General features: G+C 44.6%; 2 protein-coding genes across 4 annotated transcripts in view; one reads left to right on the top strand and one right to left on the bottom strand.

Moving 5' to 3' along the window:
- Positions 1–14,865, top strand: part of SPCS3 (signal peptidase complex subunit 3) — a 107,053-nt gene that overhangs the window by 63,957 nt on the left and 28,231 nt on the right. The window lies entirely within an intron of this gene.
- ASB5 (ankyrin repeat and SOCS box containing 5) overlaps positions 1–14,865 on the bottom strand; it is a 78,910-nt gene that overhangs the window by 52,454 nt on the left and 11,591 nt on the right. The window contains exon 1 of one of the 2 annotated variants that reach the window (XM_045018375.1): positions 3,694–4,039. The exons of the other annotated variant lie outside the window; for it this stretch is intronic. Within the exon in view, the coding sequence (XP_044874310.1) occupies positions 3,694–3,889 (196 nt within the window). The 5' untranslated portion in view covers positions 3,890–4,039. Of the gene's footprint in view, positions 1–3,693; positions 4,040–14,865 lie in introns of those variants that run through there. 2 annotated transcript variants of the gene reach the window in all.

The following is a 14,865-nucleotide window of genomic DNA, read 5'->3' on the forward strand; positions in this document are numbered from 1 at the left end:
TGTTGTCCCTAGACTCACACTCCTGTGAGATGTCCACTTTGCTTGTGGGGCTGCTGGTAGAGAATTGCATGTAGCTTATTGTACAAACGGCATGCGTGGGGTTACCAGAAGGCAAGGGAGGCACAGAAGGCAAGCATGTGCTTCCCTTGCCTTCTGATACGCTTGGTGAAGTTCTTTTATTTTCACAGGGCACTGCTGTGTGTCCCTCATGTAGCCCTTCTCCCCCATTCCACAAGCAATCTTTGCATAGATGTCAGCGTTTCTTCTGCTGGATCGGAGCTCTGCCTGCACAGACTCTTCTCCCCACACAGCGAAGAGATCCACCACTCCTGTGCAGACCAGGCTGGAGCACGTTTGGGGCATGTAGTCTCCATGATCAGCTGTGCTCACGCTGGCATGCTACCAATGCTGATCAAACAGGAAATGGGAAATCAAAAATTCCCGGGGTTTTAGCAGGGGAGGAGCTATTTCCTGTGTACTTGGCTGCAGTGCAGCAGAGTTGAGAATGATCTCCAGAGCAGTCACAGATGAGCATTGTGGGACACCACCTGGAGGCCATTTAAGTTGAACTACACAACGCTGTGTCTGCACTACCTTGCAGTCAACCCATGAAAATCTAATTAAGTGGTACGCCTCTTGCAGAGGTGGATTACTGAAGTCAACATTAGAGGCAACTTAGGTTGGTGTAAAGGGCCCGGTAGTGTAGACACATATATTAATAGGTCAACATAAGGCAGCTTCCTTCTACCTATGGCCCTGAGAAGATGCAGAGAGACAGAACTCCTCAGGACACAAAATTGACTGGAGAGGCTGACTGCTGTTGCTGCTGTTTGCTTGTACTATGTTTAGGAAAACAGGACTTTATATATATTTTATGTAAATAAACAGGATTGCACCAAGAATATACCTGACTTCTATCATCATTTTTCCTCTTAGAAATAATCCTGCAAGGTCCCAAATACTGGCAACTGCTAAGGCCAAAGAAGCAACAATATCTACACACAAGGTAACTGAGGTCGCATATTAATGACACCCACGTCTTTCTTGAAAAAAAGTCATGAATTAGTATTTTTCATAAAAAGTCATGGCAGTCCACTAATGAGCAGTACTTTTCCCATGATTATTATACAAAAGTGGCTCAATTATGTCAATTTGGTGGAATATGAGATTTTAAAATGGGATAAAACTTTGTGTGCTATGACTTTTCGTTTTCTTTTGTAACTAGAATCATGACTTTACACATTTTTGCCATGAGAAATAACCAGCCTTAGGTACACTTCACCACGAGGAAGAGGAAATCTAGGCGTAATCATCTAAACGTATAGGTGGCCATGCAAACACTTAACTAGTTAGTGCTACATACCTGAGCAGTCCCATTGAGTTCAGTGGGACAACTATGAGTATAAAGTAAGCATGTGAGTGTTTTCAAGAGCAGGGCCAAAGTTAAAGAATAATCCAGTTAATGGGAACTTTGTAATAGACCTGATTCTTTCTCTCATTGAAGCCATTTTTTGAAATGAGAGTTTTACCATTGACTTCACTGGGAAAAGAACTAGGCTCCTAAATCTTATTTTAAGACATGAACTTTGCCATTTAAAATGGATGACTCAGAAAAGAAAAAGTATTTTTAATTTCTTATTCACATTTGACTTCTAGAAATAGAAATTTGTTCTGTCTGTGACTATTGTAGTTTATTCATGCATATTTATTTTTTTGAAACTCTGATGCTGAGCACCCAGATGAAGCCCAGAAGTCTCAAAGCAACATACATTACACATTTATTATTTTTAACTCAGAGACTACCTTCCATTTTTTTAACAAGAGACCTGCTCCCTTTACCACAGCCCCTCACCATCTATCTCCTTTCATTAAAACAAATCCACTTTCACTAAATTTAACATCATTGAACTTTAAATTACAGAATTCACATTCTCCACCACCAACCTCCTGGAAATTATTATTTTTTTAAATCAACCCAAAATCACAGCTAAGTTGTGTTGCAGACAAGAGCTAAGAAATCCAAAGTTAAGGATGACATATTGTTCTTAATAAAAATCAATGTTATAAAAAATAACTGCTCAGTGCAACAATGTGAATTAAGGACATCATCATCCCTAACCTTAAATATACATTCCTTCTGGGCTTTTTTTTTTTTTTTGGTCCATCACTAGTGATATATAAAAAAATAAACTGAAAAATAGAAATACCATCACGTAGAACCATATTGACACACCCTCTCCCCCCTGCCCCCATCGATCACCTGCAGAACTGGGACCTTTAGATCAGGACAGACCTCTTTGCCACTTGAGCTAACAGTCACTTTCAGCAGTAGTAAATCCTTATCCTCTATGGACCAGCCATATAGGAAGATAAGACCCGTATTTTGCCAGTGGATTTAACAGATGTTTGCTTATAGCAAAGGAACAATAAGATTCAGGACTTTTGGGTTCAATTCCAGATTCTGTAGAGGAGTGTGCTATAATGGTTAAATATTCTTACTCTGTTCCTCCAAGCCTGATTCCTTCTACCCCTATGCACTCCAGCCTTTTCCAGTCCTCCTCTCTCACCAGCTCCTGTTTCAGTCTCCCTCACAAGCTCCTCACCCCACTGGATTCAATTCAGGGTACAGTACTTCCTTTTCCTCCATGCTACATGGGTGCTAGGAGTGACCCCAGATAGATGTAGGAGCATTGGAGGGAAACTTCATCCCAGAAGTCCTGAGCTGAGCAGGAGCATGCTCATACACTCTGTAGGGATGCTGCATATACAGTCTGGTTGGCACATAGAAACAATGTGGAGATAGAACATGCTTAGTACAGATGGACTCTTTGAAGAATAATGCTGCCAAACTAACAAATGTCTGCTTGAGGACATGCACACTGTAATTTTCAGAGGCTTACAACTTGACCAAATATGGGTGGATTTCTATGAGGATGCCAGAAAGCCCATCTCTGACACCTGGGTGACCTTCCTGCCAAATTTCAAGTCCCTATTCTAAAGCATGAAATTCTAGAGCGTCTCAAAGACATGGTTGTAATAATTTTAACATGGGCAAAGCAACGTATTTTTCCTTATTTTTGTTCAGAGAAATGTATGAACTGATTTTGTTGAAATGTTCTAAAAAAACTCTTCCTGAGTCAGACACCTGGCATAGAAAATTTAAGCTCAATAGTTGATGTTTAGGAGCATGTATGCAACTGAAAGTAGGGTCTTATAATGGAAAGTGTTAGGCAGTCTTTAACTATAGGAGTCACTAGCAATGCTGCCTATAATAATTCAGTTTTATACAGTACCTCATATTATTCTACAACTTATAAACCATGTTTTCTAATAGATATGTTTCTCTGGAGCTTTTCCTCCTTTATACATTTTTTGTTATAAACTATATCAAAGATATAAAGAGAGCTAACAATTAGATTTTCTGATCATAGTAGAACAGATTCTGCTGCCCATACTCATAATGTATGGAGCTTTTCATGGAGAAAAATTCTACTTAAGGTAAAGATGGAAGAATATGGCCCAATATAAACAAACTAACACTGTTGTAATACGAGCTATCTTATATTGGAAAAAAAAATCACACACAACTTAATGGAAATATTTTTTTAAATCACAAGAGCAGTTAAATAATTAACTACAACAAGAATAAACCAATGGCAATAAACTAAGATACAGTAATAAGTACACACGTACCTTGCCCTTGAGGAATTCCATAAAATTCATCAGCTATCCTTGCTGCCTCCTTACGGTTCCCCTTTACAATGTAGAAGTGGCTGAGAATGGCAAGGCTGATTTTCACAAAAAGTTTAAAACAAAAAAGTGAAAGTATAGTAAAGTAGACATTGGATAGTTGCTGGGCAAAAGGGCGATTTTCCTCTATGACAGACATTGCTGCACCAGAGTGTTTGTCAGTGTTTTGGTACAATTCTCAAATGTGTTGATAAGATCATATGGCTCCAGTTAGGTACTCCTCAGTGCCAGGAACAGCTGGTCCCGAGGAAAGAAAATATCAGCTGGTCATGATGCTTGCTGCTCAAAATATGAGGATTATTTATACTGTACATAGTATTGAGTTCACTACAGCTCGTGCTGACCTGATGGTATTCAACTGGAGCGGAATATCCACAAACACAGTTTCTGACATTCACAGTTTCCAAGATTCTTCCATTTAAAAGGTCTGTTTCATTCCAGAATTTGCATTTTGATTTGTCTAGTTATTTTTATTTTTACTTATTAAAAAACACTGTCAAAAGTATTATTTTAAGATTCTTTTGTTACTCAGTTTTGCCAACAAAAGCTCTTTGTAACCTGGAATATGAAATCAATTTTCCCCCAGATATGTTCTCTCTTTTCCTCATGTACATTTATTTATTATTGTTAAGTTTCTAGGATATTAGACTGCTGCCATAGGTTTTTCTGACAAAATCATATCCTATCAGTAAAGCATTTTTTCTGAAATACATGGATTTTGCAAACAGATAAGAAAATGAAAAGTAGAATAAATTTGGGCCATACCGTTTAGTGTCTCTTTAATTCAGGAATGACAGGAATAGTGACATGCTGCTCCAAAGTACCTGCTATGCATCTAGTATGTATGGTTTACATAACTGTTAACTGAAATAATATCAAATAGCTGACAGGAGAAACAAATCCCACATTGCTTTTACGGTTAGATCTGTTGCACAGAATATTTAAAAATTCACAGGACAAAACCCCAGTAAATATACTATAGGGAATAATCCTGCATTGGCAGAGAGAGAAACTAGATGAGCTAATAAGTCTTTTCTATCTCTATGATACACATTTTTATTATGCTGTGCCATGTTATTTTATATCTATGATGTGACAAATTTATATCTTGACCTGCTTTTAATACATTCCTTACATTCTTCAAAGAGAACTGATTTGCTCATATACCGTAAACTGATCAGCAGTTCCATTAGTGTGAGTAACTGCTCACGAGGAAGCAATGACTTCACAATATGAGACAAACTGAAGAGCAGCAGGATAACTCAAGATTTTTCTAAGAAAGACACAATCCAAAAATAGCATACGAGGACAGAACAGCTGAGGATCTCACCCTACTTTCACCCTACTTTCTCTTTGTAAATGTTTGAATAAAAAAATGAATTAATATCTTGAAATGTGGTATGAAATTATCAACCCAAATATAGACTGTAACTTCCTACTCTTTCAGAAATTTTAACAAAGGCCTTTTGCTAAAGATATCAGGTCAGGTTACTCCTTTAATTTGCTCTAATTTGATGCACATAATATGGAGAGACTAGTACCACTGACTGGAATCTGTCACACTGTAGTACGTGTGAACTTCCTCATATGATCTGCCAAGTTATATTAATCTTAAAACTGAAACACCCTTTCTATTCCATTCCTGGCTCTTTTGCACAACAATTACAAATCATGCAGTATTCTGTATGAATTTTAGAATGGTGGCAAATGTGGAGGAGGGACTAATGGCATGATCCAAAACCCACTCAATTCAGTGTAAAGACCCCCACTGACTTCAGTGACCTTTGGATCAGGCCCTCAGCAGAACCACCAAACACATTGTCATGTGCAACTCAAAATAGGATTTCAATGCATATTTCCAGACAAAAAATGGCAAAATAATGTATCTACCATAACACCTAGCTCCCGGACTAAGTTGTTAAAGTGAAAAGTGTAGTGTAGTGGCTTCTGAAATAGGGTTGCCGATTTTCTAATGGCAGAAAACCAAATGCATTTGCCCCACCCCTTCCCTGAGGCCCCACCCATGTCCTGCTCTTTCTCTGAGACCCCACACCTGCTCACTCCATCCCCCTGACCACCATCACTCACTCTCCCCCACCCTGACTCACTTGCTCATTTTCACTGGGCTGGGGCAGGGTGTTGGGGTGTGGGAGGAGGTGAGGGCTCGGGCTGGGGGTGCGGGCTCTGGGGTCAGACCAGGGTTAAGGGGAGTGGAGTGCAGGAGGGGGCTCCAGGTTGAGGCAGGGGGTTGGGGAATGGGAGGGGATATGGGCTCTAGGCTGGGGTGTGGGCTTTAAGATGGGGCCAGAAATAAGGGGTTCAATGTATGTGAGGAGGCTCCCAGGTGGCGTAGGGAGTTGGGGTGTGGGAGTGGGTGAGGGTTACAGCTGGGAGTGTGGGCTCTGGGGTGGGACCAGGAATGAGGGTTTGGGGTGCAGAAGGGGGCTCCAGACTGGGGCCGAGGGGTTCAGAAAGTGGAAGGGGGCTCAGGACTGGGGCAGGGGATTAAAGTGTGGGAGAGGGTTCCGAGCCAGGGCAGGGGTTGGGTCATGAGAAGGGGTGTGGGGTGCAGACTCCGGGAGGGAGTTTGGGTGTGGGAGGGAGCTCAGGGCTGAGGCAGGAGGTTTGGGGACTGGGAGGGGTTTCAGAGTGCAGGCTCCAGACAGCAATGACCTCAGGCAGCTCCTGAGAAGCGGCAACATGTCCTTCCAGCTCCTAGGCAGAGGCACGGTCAGGAGGCTCCGCGCACTGCCCCTACCCCCAGGCGCCACCCCCCGCAGCTCCCATTGGCCATAGTTCCTAGCCAATGGGATCTGTGGAGCCAGTGCTCTGGATGGGGGCAGTGCGTGGAGCCCCCGTGGCTGCCCCCGAGCCGGAGGGACATGCTGGCCGCTTCCTGGGAGCTGCGCGGAACCGGGCAGGGAGCCTGCTAACTGTGCTGTGCCGCTAACCAGACTTTTAACTGCCCAGTCAGCGGTTCTTACCAGAGCCGCCAGGGTCCCTTTTTGACTGGGTTTTCTGGTCAAAAACCGGAGACCTGGCAATCCTATTCTGAAATCTCATGTGTGAAGAAACCTCTGTGGAAAGAGGGGCGGGAGGAGAATATCTGTTTGAGAATAAATATCAAGCCCTTTCTCTGCTTTTAATTTTATCTTAAAGAGAGCAGAGTTTTTTGTTTTTTTCTGAAGAAATTTGAATGTATGCAAAAATCACAGTAATAATTAGAGAAAGCAATGTACAAATAGTGCATTTTATACAGAAAATTATACTCTGAAAATATACTTCAGTTTCTTCTTAAAGTTTGTTCATAAACATTTCAGCAACCAGCTAGCATAAGTATTGCTTTCCTACTAATATAGTGAGAAGTATTGGTAAGTATTTGGGAAACTGCCAGATGAAAATCCCTCTTTATATTTGGCATATTGTTATCTGACACTGAATTGAAGTGGCATGTTTTCCATAGGGATAAATGTGCACTATGTTCCTAACCACAGTTGCCAATTTCCGCTTCAATCATTAAGAAACAGAAATTATATTTTCCTTAATCATACATCCAGTGTTTGATGTTTCATACTCTCCTCCTCACCTTTTCATAGTGTTATAAAGAATGTATTCAGTCAGATAATCAGTAATGTGAGTCTGTCATGGATTCTGTGACTTTCTGTGACCTCCATGACTTCTGCAACGGCTGGTGCTGGCTCAGGGGCTGCCGAGGTGGGCAGCACCTGGGCCAGCAGCAGCAGTTTGTGGGAGGGAGGGGTGTAGGAGGGAGCTCAGGGGTAGTGGCAGGGGGTTGGGGGCGCACTTACCTTGGGGTAGGGGGATCCCCAGCTCCACTAGCATGGCCCCCCCATGCAGCTCCTAGGCAGTGGAGGGGCCAGGCTGGGTCAACATGCCGCATGCTGCCTGCACCTGCAGGCCCCAGCTCCCATTGGCTGCAGTTACCAGTCAATGGGAGCTGTGGTAGCTGGTGCTTGTGGCAGGAGCAGGGGTGTGTTGGCCCCTTCTGGGAGCGGTGTGGGGCTGTGCCTTAGCCTTGTTGTGCCGCTGACCGGGAGCCACCCAAGGTAAGTGCTGCCCGGTGGGAAGCCGCACCCCAGCCCTGAGCCCCCTCCCAGAGCCAGCACCCCCTACCCCCTCCTGCACCCCAAGCCCCTGCCCCAGTCCTGAGCCCCCTCCCATAGCTAGCACCCATATCCCCTCCTGTACCCCAAACCCCCTCTTTTACCCCAAGCCCCAGCCCTGAGCCTCCTCCTAGAGCCAGCACCATCCACCCCCTCCTGCACCCCAATATTCTGCCACAGCGTGGAGCCCCCTCCTGCACCCAAACTCCCTTCCAGAGCCCACACCCCGTTCTGCACCCCAACACTGTGCCTCAGTCCGGAGCCTCCTCCTGCACCCAAACTCCCTCCCAGAACTTGCACCCCTCACCCCCTCCTGTACCCCAACCCCTTGCCCCAGGCTCAGCCTGGAGCCCCCTCCCACACTGCAAACTTCTCAGCCCCAGCCCAGAGCCTGCACCCCTTCTGAACCCCAACCTCCTACCCTAGCCCAGTGAAAGTGAGTGAGGGTGGGGGAAGAGTGAGGGACGGGGGGGATGGAGTGAGTGGAGCGGGGCTTTGGGGAAGGGGCAGGGTAGATCCTGGGTTGCCCTTAAATTCAAAAAGTGATCTTGGGCATAAAAAAGTTGGAGATCACTGCCATAGAAACACCCAGGAGGAAATTAATGATTTTGTGTTCAGTGTAGGGCTTGGATGATGTGCATTAAATACAGTGTAGGGTTATAAACCAGATGTCAAGGATAAAAATAAATTAAACAACTATTTGTTCACTGACTGTGCAGGAAGCCTATGGAAAAAATATCATGTCATGCAATTAAAGACTGTATCATTCACAAAATGGGGTTGAATTAAAAAAGTTGCATGGGTAACTGTAATTCTGGCATTTCCTATCTTTTCAGTGCTTGTCTTAACATTCTTTTAACATAGTTTTTTGGGGTATGTAATTTATAAAAAGGTTGATCTAAGCAGGTCATGTATTATAGCAATATTGTCATTTGCAACATGAGTGACAGAAGTAATCAGTTTCAATAAAATCATGGGTCAACTCTCCATGGCCCTGAAATGTATTACTGATTAAGGTATCTTATAGGAAGTTCAGAGTGAATGATAAAACAGTATTGAACCTCTATTCATTACTCCTTATGGACCAGAATCTGATGTTCTCAATTACAGAAAATAATATCTTACTCCTCGATCAGTCTGATTGACTTCAATGGGCCTGCTCCAGGAATAAAGTACTACTTAACGTGACAAAGGGGATCAGAATCTGGCCCTATGTATACATATGAGCCTAGGGTTAAACTTCCCTTAACTCTGAAAATATTGGGCACTGAGCTAGATTTTATGCTAAAAATATCTGATTAGATAGTGTGGTCCTTCTAGATTTATTTTCTTTTCCATTCTGTATCTTTCATTAATGCAACTGTGCCGTGTTGTTGTAGCCATGCTGGTCCCAGGATATCAGAGAGACAAGGTGGGTGAGGTAATATCTTTTATTGGACCAACTTCTGTTGGTGAGAGAGAAAAGGTTGAAAGCTTGTCTTTTTCACCAATAGTTGTTCCAATTAATGTAATTGATTGACATCTGAAGCTAGTGACAAATTAAGGAAACAGGTCATTCCTTAGGATGTTCTCTTATTATATGTTCAATCCACTTGCATTTCCTTCTTCATTTTATTCTGTTTTGTTTGAAAAGGCCAGTGTGGCAATCTTAAGGGTCAGTAAGGTGAGACATGAAGAAAATAACTTAACAGACATAACATTCATTCTCTGAAGAAACTTAGGAACACAAAAACACCCCGTATAACTATCCATTTATTAAGAAAAATATTTCTCTGTTCTAGGAGCTCTTTCCTCAGTTCTGGAAAGGTTTGTTCAATTGTAATTATGCATAACAACAACAGGGCTCTACTTTATAATGCAATTACAGCTGCTCTGAGAATGCCAGTTGTGCAGAAATGAAGCGCCTCAGATATTTTGCAAGTTCTTTAAAGATGAGCTTTAAATGTTGTTTAAATATTTTTGATACATAACTAAAAGGGTTGAAAGTCAAAATAGCCACACACAAAAAATGAGAACCACAAAAGGAGTTCTATACAAGTAGTTTTAATTGCAACCCTTCCTCCTCTTGATAGATTGTCCTGTTTTTAAAAATCATTGTTTCTTGACAAAGACCTGGTCTGCACTACGCGTTTATACCGAATTTAGCAGTGTTAAACCGATTTAACCCTGCACCCGTCCACACAACGAAGCCCTTTATATCGATATAAAGGGCTCTTAAAACCGATTTCTGTACTCCTCCCCGACGAGAGGAGTAGCGCTCAAATCGGTATTGCCATGTTGGATTAGGGTTAGTGTGGCCGCAATTCAACGGCATTGGCCTCCGGGCGGTATCCCACAGTGCACCATTGTGACCGCTCTGGAAAGCCATCTGAACTCAGATGCACTGGCCAGGTAGACAGGAAAAGCCCCGCGAACTTTTGAATTTCATTTCCTGTTTGGCTAGCCTGGAGAGCTCACCAGCACAAATGACCACACAGAGCTCATCAGCACAGGTAACAATATAGTCTCCGGAGAATCGAAAAAGAGTTCCCGCATGGACTGCATGGGAGGTACTGGATCTGATCGCTGTATGGGGAGAGGATTCTGTGCTAACAGAACTCCGTTCCAAAAGACAAAATGAAAAAAGATTTGAAAAAATTTCCAAGGCCATGATGCAGAGAGGCCACACCAGGGACTCAGTACAGTGCCGTGTGAAAGTTAAGGAGCTCAGACAAGCCTACCAGAAAACCAAAGAAGCAAACAGAAGGTCCGGGGTAGGACCGAAAACATGCCACTTCTACGCTGAGCTGCATGCAATTCTAGGGGGGTCCGCCACCACTACCCCACCCCTGTCCGTGGATTGCGAGGTGGGAGTAATCTTAACCATGCCTGAGGATTCTGGGGACGATGAGGAGGAGGAAGAGGAGGACAAGCTTGCAGAAAGCACACAGCACTTCGTTCTCCTCAACAGCCAGGATCTTTTTCTCACCCTGACGGAATTACCCTCCCAGCCCTCCCAAGCCACTATCCCAGACAATGAAGCCATGGAAGGGACCTCTGGTGAGTGTACCTTTGTAAATGTAAAACATGGTTTAAAAGCAAGTGTTTTTTAATGATTAATTTGCCCTGAGGACTTGGGATGCCTTCGTGGCCAGTACAGTTATTGGAAAAGTCTGTTAACATGTCTGGGGATGGAGCGGAAATTCTCCAGGGACATCTCCATGAAGCTCTCCTGGAGGTACTCCAAAAGCCTTTGCAGAAGGTTTCTGGGCAGGGCAGCCTTATTCCGTCCTCCATGGTAGGACACTTGACCACGCCATGCATGTAGCAAGTAATCTGGTATCATTGCATGACAAAGCCTAGCTGCGTATGGTCCCGGTGATTGCTGGCATTCAAGCAACATCTGTTCTTTATCTCGCTGTGTTATCCTCAGGAGAGTGATATCATTCATGGTAACCTGGTAGAAATTCAGGAATTTAATTAAGGGGACAGAGATGGCCATTCCTACTGGGCTGTTTGACTGTGGCTTAAAAGAAATCCTTTCCTGCAGGTAGCCAAACAGAGGGAAGGGGGGGTTGATTGGCGCTGAGCTTTTTCGCGTTTGGCTAGCAGGGATCTTCCCTGCTACCATCCACGTGGTGGGGGAGGGGTAAAGCAATCATCCCAGAGAATTGGATGGTGGGGTGGTTTCTGCTGCTGCACGTTAACAGGAAAGAAGCGGCACTCAATGGGCTTTGCTTGCTATTTGGGAAAGGAGGACGCTGTATATATGAAGGCTGCAGAAGACGAAAGACAATGGCTTACCATGGCCGCATGCAAGCCGAATTCTGCTGCCCGGACCTGCGTCTGTGAGATCTCTAACACCAGAGCTGCAGGCACTCAATATTAAGATGCAAAATGCGACCTTGTAGTGAAATCATATGTGCTATGTAAGGTGAATAGTGTTGTTCACCGTGAAAGAGTATAACCATTGTTCTGTAAAATGTATCTTTTTAAATACTTCTCTCCCTTTTTTCCCTCCCTCATGCAACTGCAAATTTTTCAAGCCTCCCTACTCCATCCCGAAGGCTATCTCAGATAAGGCGGCGGAAAAAAAAGACGCGAGACGAAATGTTCTCGGAAATCATGGAAGTGACCCGCAATGAAAGAGCTCATCTGAATGAGTGGAAGGACGTGGTATCAAAGTACAGGAAAGATGCCCGTGACCGTGAGGACAGGAGGGACGAACGTAAGGAGAGGAGAGACGCTCAAGATGAGAGGAGAGATGCTCGAGATGAGAGGTGGCGGCAGGAAGATCAGCGGTGGCGGGATGCAACGCTGGGGCTGCTGCGTGATCAAACTGACATGCTCTGGCGTATGGTGGAGCTTCAGGAACAGCAGCAGGATCTTAGAGTGCCGCTGCAGCCCCTATATAACCACCCTCCCCCCTCACCATGTTCCTTAGCTTCCTCACCCATTAGACGAGTACGAATGCATGGGTGGAGGCTCTGTGCACCCGCCCACTCCACCCCGGTGGCCAGCCCAACCAAAAGGCTGTCATTATTATGAAATTTTTTTAGTGGCCTTTTGCTTCCCTCCTATCCTCTTCCCAAACCCCACCTGGGCTACCTTGTCAGTTCTCTCCCTCTTTTTATAATTAATTAATAAAGAATACATGATTTTTAAACGAGAGTGACTTTATTTCCTTAGAAAGCAAGCTGTGTTCGAAGGGGGGCTGGCTTACAGGGAATGAGTCAATCAAGGGGTGGTGGGTTTCATCAAGGAGAAACAAACACAACAGTCACACTGTACCCTGGCCAGTGATGAAACTGGTTTTCAAAGCTTCTCGATAATGCGCACCACTTCCTGATGTGCTCTTCTAATCGCCCTGGTGTCTGGCTGCGCGTAATCAGCGGCCAGGTGATTTGCCTCAGCCTCCCACCCCGCCATAATGGTCTCCCCCTTACTCTCACAGAGATTGTGGAGCACACAGCAAGTAGCAATAACAATGGGGACATTGGTTTGGCTGAGGTCTGAGCGAGTCAGTAATGTGCGCCAGCGTGCCTTTAAACGGCCAAATGCACATTCTACCACCATTCTGCACTTGCTCAGCCTGTAGTTGAACAACTCCTGACTACTGTCCAGGGTGCCTGTGTATGGCTTCATGAGCCATGGCATCAAGGGGTAGGCTGGGTCCCCTAGGATAACTACAGGCATTTCAACATCCCCAACTGTTATTTTCTGGTCTGGAAAGTAATTCCCTTGCTGCAGCCGTTTAAACAGAGTAGTGTTCCTGAAGACGTGAGCATCATGAACCCTTCCCGGCCATCCCATGTGGATGTTAGTGAAACGTCTCTTATGATCCACCAGTGCTTGCAGCACCATTGAAAAGTACCCCTTGTGGTTTATGTAGTGGGTGCCCTGGTGCTCCGGTGCCAAGATAGGGATATGGGTTCCATCTATAGCCCCACCACAGTTAGGGAATCCCATTGCAGCAAAGCCATCCACTATGACCTGCACATTTCCCAGAGTCACAACCTTTCGTAGCAGCAGCTTAATGATTGCTTTGGCTTCTTGCATCGCAGCAGCCCCTACAGTAGATTTGCCCACTCCAAATTGATTCCCGACTGACCGGTAGCTGTCTGGCATTGCAAGCTTCCACAGGGCTATTGCCACTCACTCCTCAACTGTGAGGGCTGCTCTCATCTTGGTATTCTGGCGTTTCAGGGCAGGGGAAAGCAAGTCACAAAGTTTCATGGAAGTGCCCTTATGCATGCGAAAGTTTCGCAGTCACTGGGAATCGTCCCACACCTGCAATACTATGTGGTCCCACCAGTCTGTGCTTGTTTCCCGGGCCCAAAATCGGCGTTCCATGGCTAGAACCTGCCCCATTACCAGCAGGATCTCCAACGCGCCGGGGCCCGCAGTTTGAGAGAATTCTGTGTCCATGTCCTCATCACTCTCGTCGCCGCTCTGCCATAGCCGCCTCTTCCTCGCCTGGCTTTGCAGGTCCCAGTTCAGCATAGACTGCACGAGAATGCGCGAGGTCTTTAAAATGTCCATGATTGCTGTCTTGAGCTCAGCAGGGTCCATGCTTGCCATGGTATGGCGTCTGCACAGTTCACCCAGGAAAAAAGGCGCGAAACGGTTGTCTGCCGCTGCTTTCACGGAGGGAGGGGTGAGGCTGTACCCAGAAGCACCAGCGACAATGGTTTTTGCCCCATCAGGCACTGGGATCTCAACCCAGAATTCCAATGGGCGGGGGAGACTGTGGGAAATATGGGATAACTATGGGATAGCTACCCAAAGTGCAACGCTCCGGAAATCGATGCTAGCCTCGGTACATGGACGCACACCGCCGAATTACTGTGCTTAGTGTGGCCGCATGCACTCGACTTTATACAATCTGTTTTAAACAACCGGTTTCTGTAAAATCGGAATAATCCCATAGTGTAGACATACCCAAAGAGTTCGATCCTACAAGGTGCTGAGATGCCTCAACTCCCACTGAAGTCAATATCTAGCCTAGTAGGAACTGTTATCTCTGCCTAATGACTTGCTGACTTGTATTTTATTATGTGTATAGGATGTTAATCCCTGATACTTAACACCTTATCTGACTTATTTAATGCCATAGGAATGTGCTTCTCATTTACTCTGATACATTTTCTTGCAGCTATTTCCTCTTTTGCTATATTTTCTTTTTAAATGTTTGTCTTGACTATATTACTTTTAGATACATTCTTTTAAAAATTGCATTAGCACCTATGTATTGCAGCTTTGAGAAAAGAACTTCTATCATCCTCAACGGCTTTAAAATATCTTTTCTTTCAGACGATACTAAGTTTAAATGAAGAAGAACAACATGAGTTGAATATATTGCCATTTTCTAGAATAAGTTTTTTGTTTTCTGTCTCTCATAAACAAACAGCCGCGTCTTCTTGTTCCCTGGGCCAGACCAAGTGCCAGCTCATGCCAAGGCCTGTAGGCTTCATTGAACACTGACAAATGTGTACCTTGAAACCAGTTTGGC

Source organism: Mauremys mutica, chromosome 5 (genome assembly GCF_020497125.1).
Source record: "Mauremys mutica isolate MM-2020 ecotype Southern chromosome 5, ASM2049712v1, whole genome shotgun sequence".
In the NCBI taxonomy this organism is placed as follows: domain Eukaryota; kingdom Metazoa; phylum Chordata; order Testudines; family Geoemydidae; genus Mauremys; species Mauremys mutica.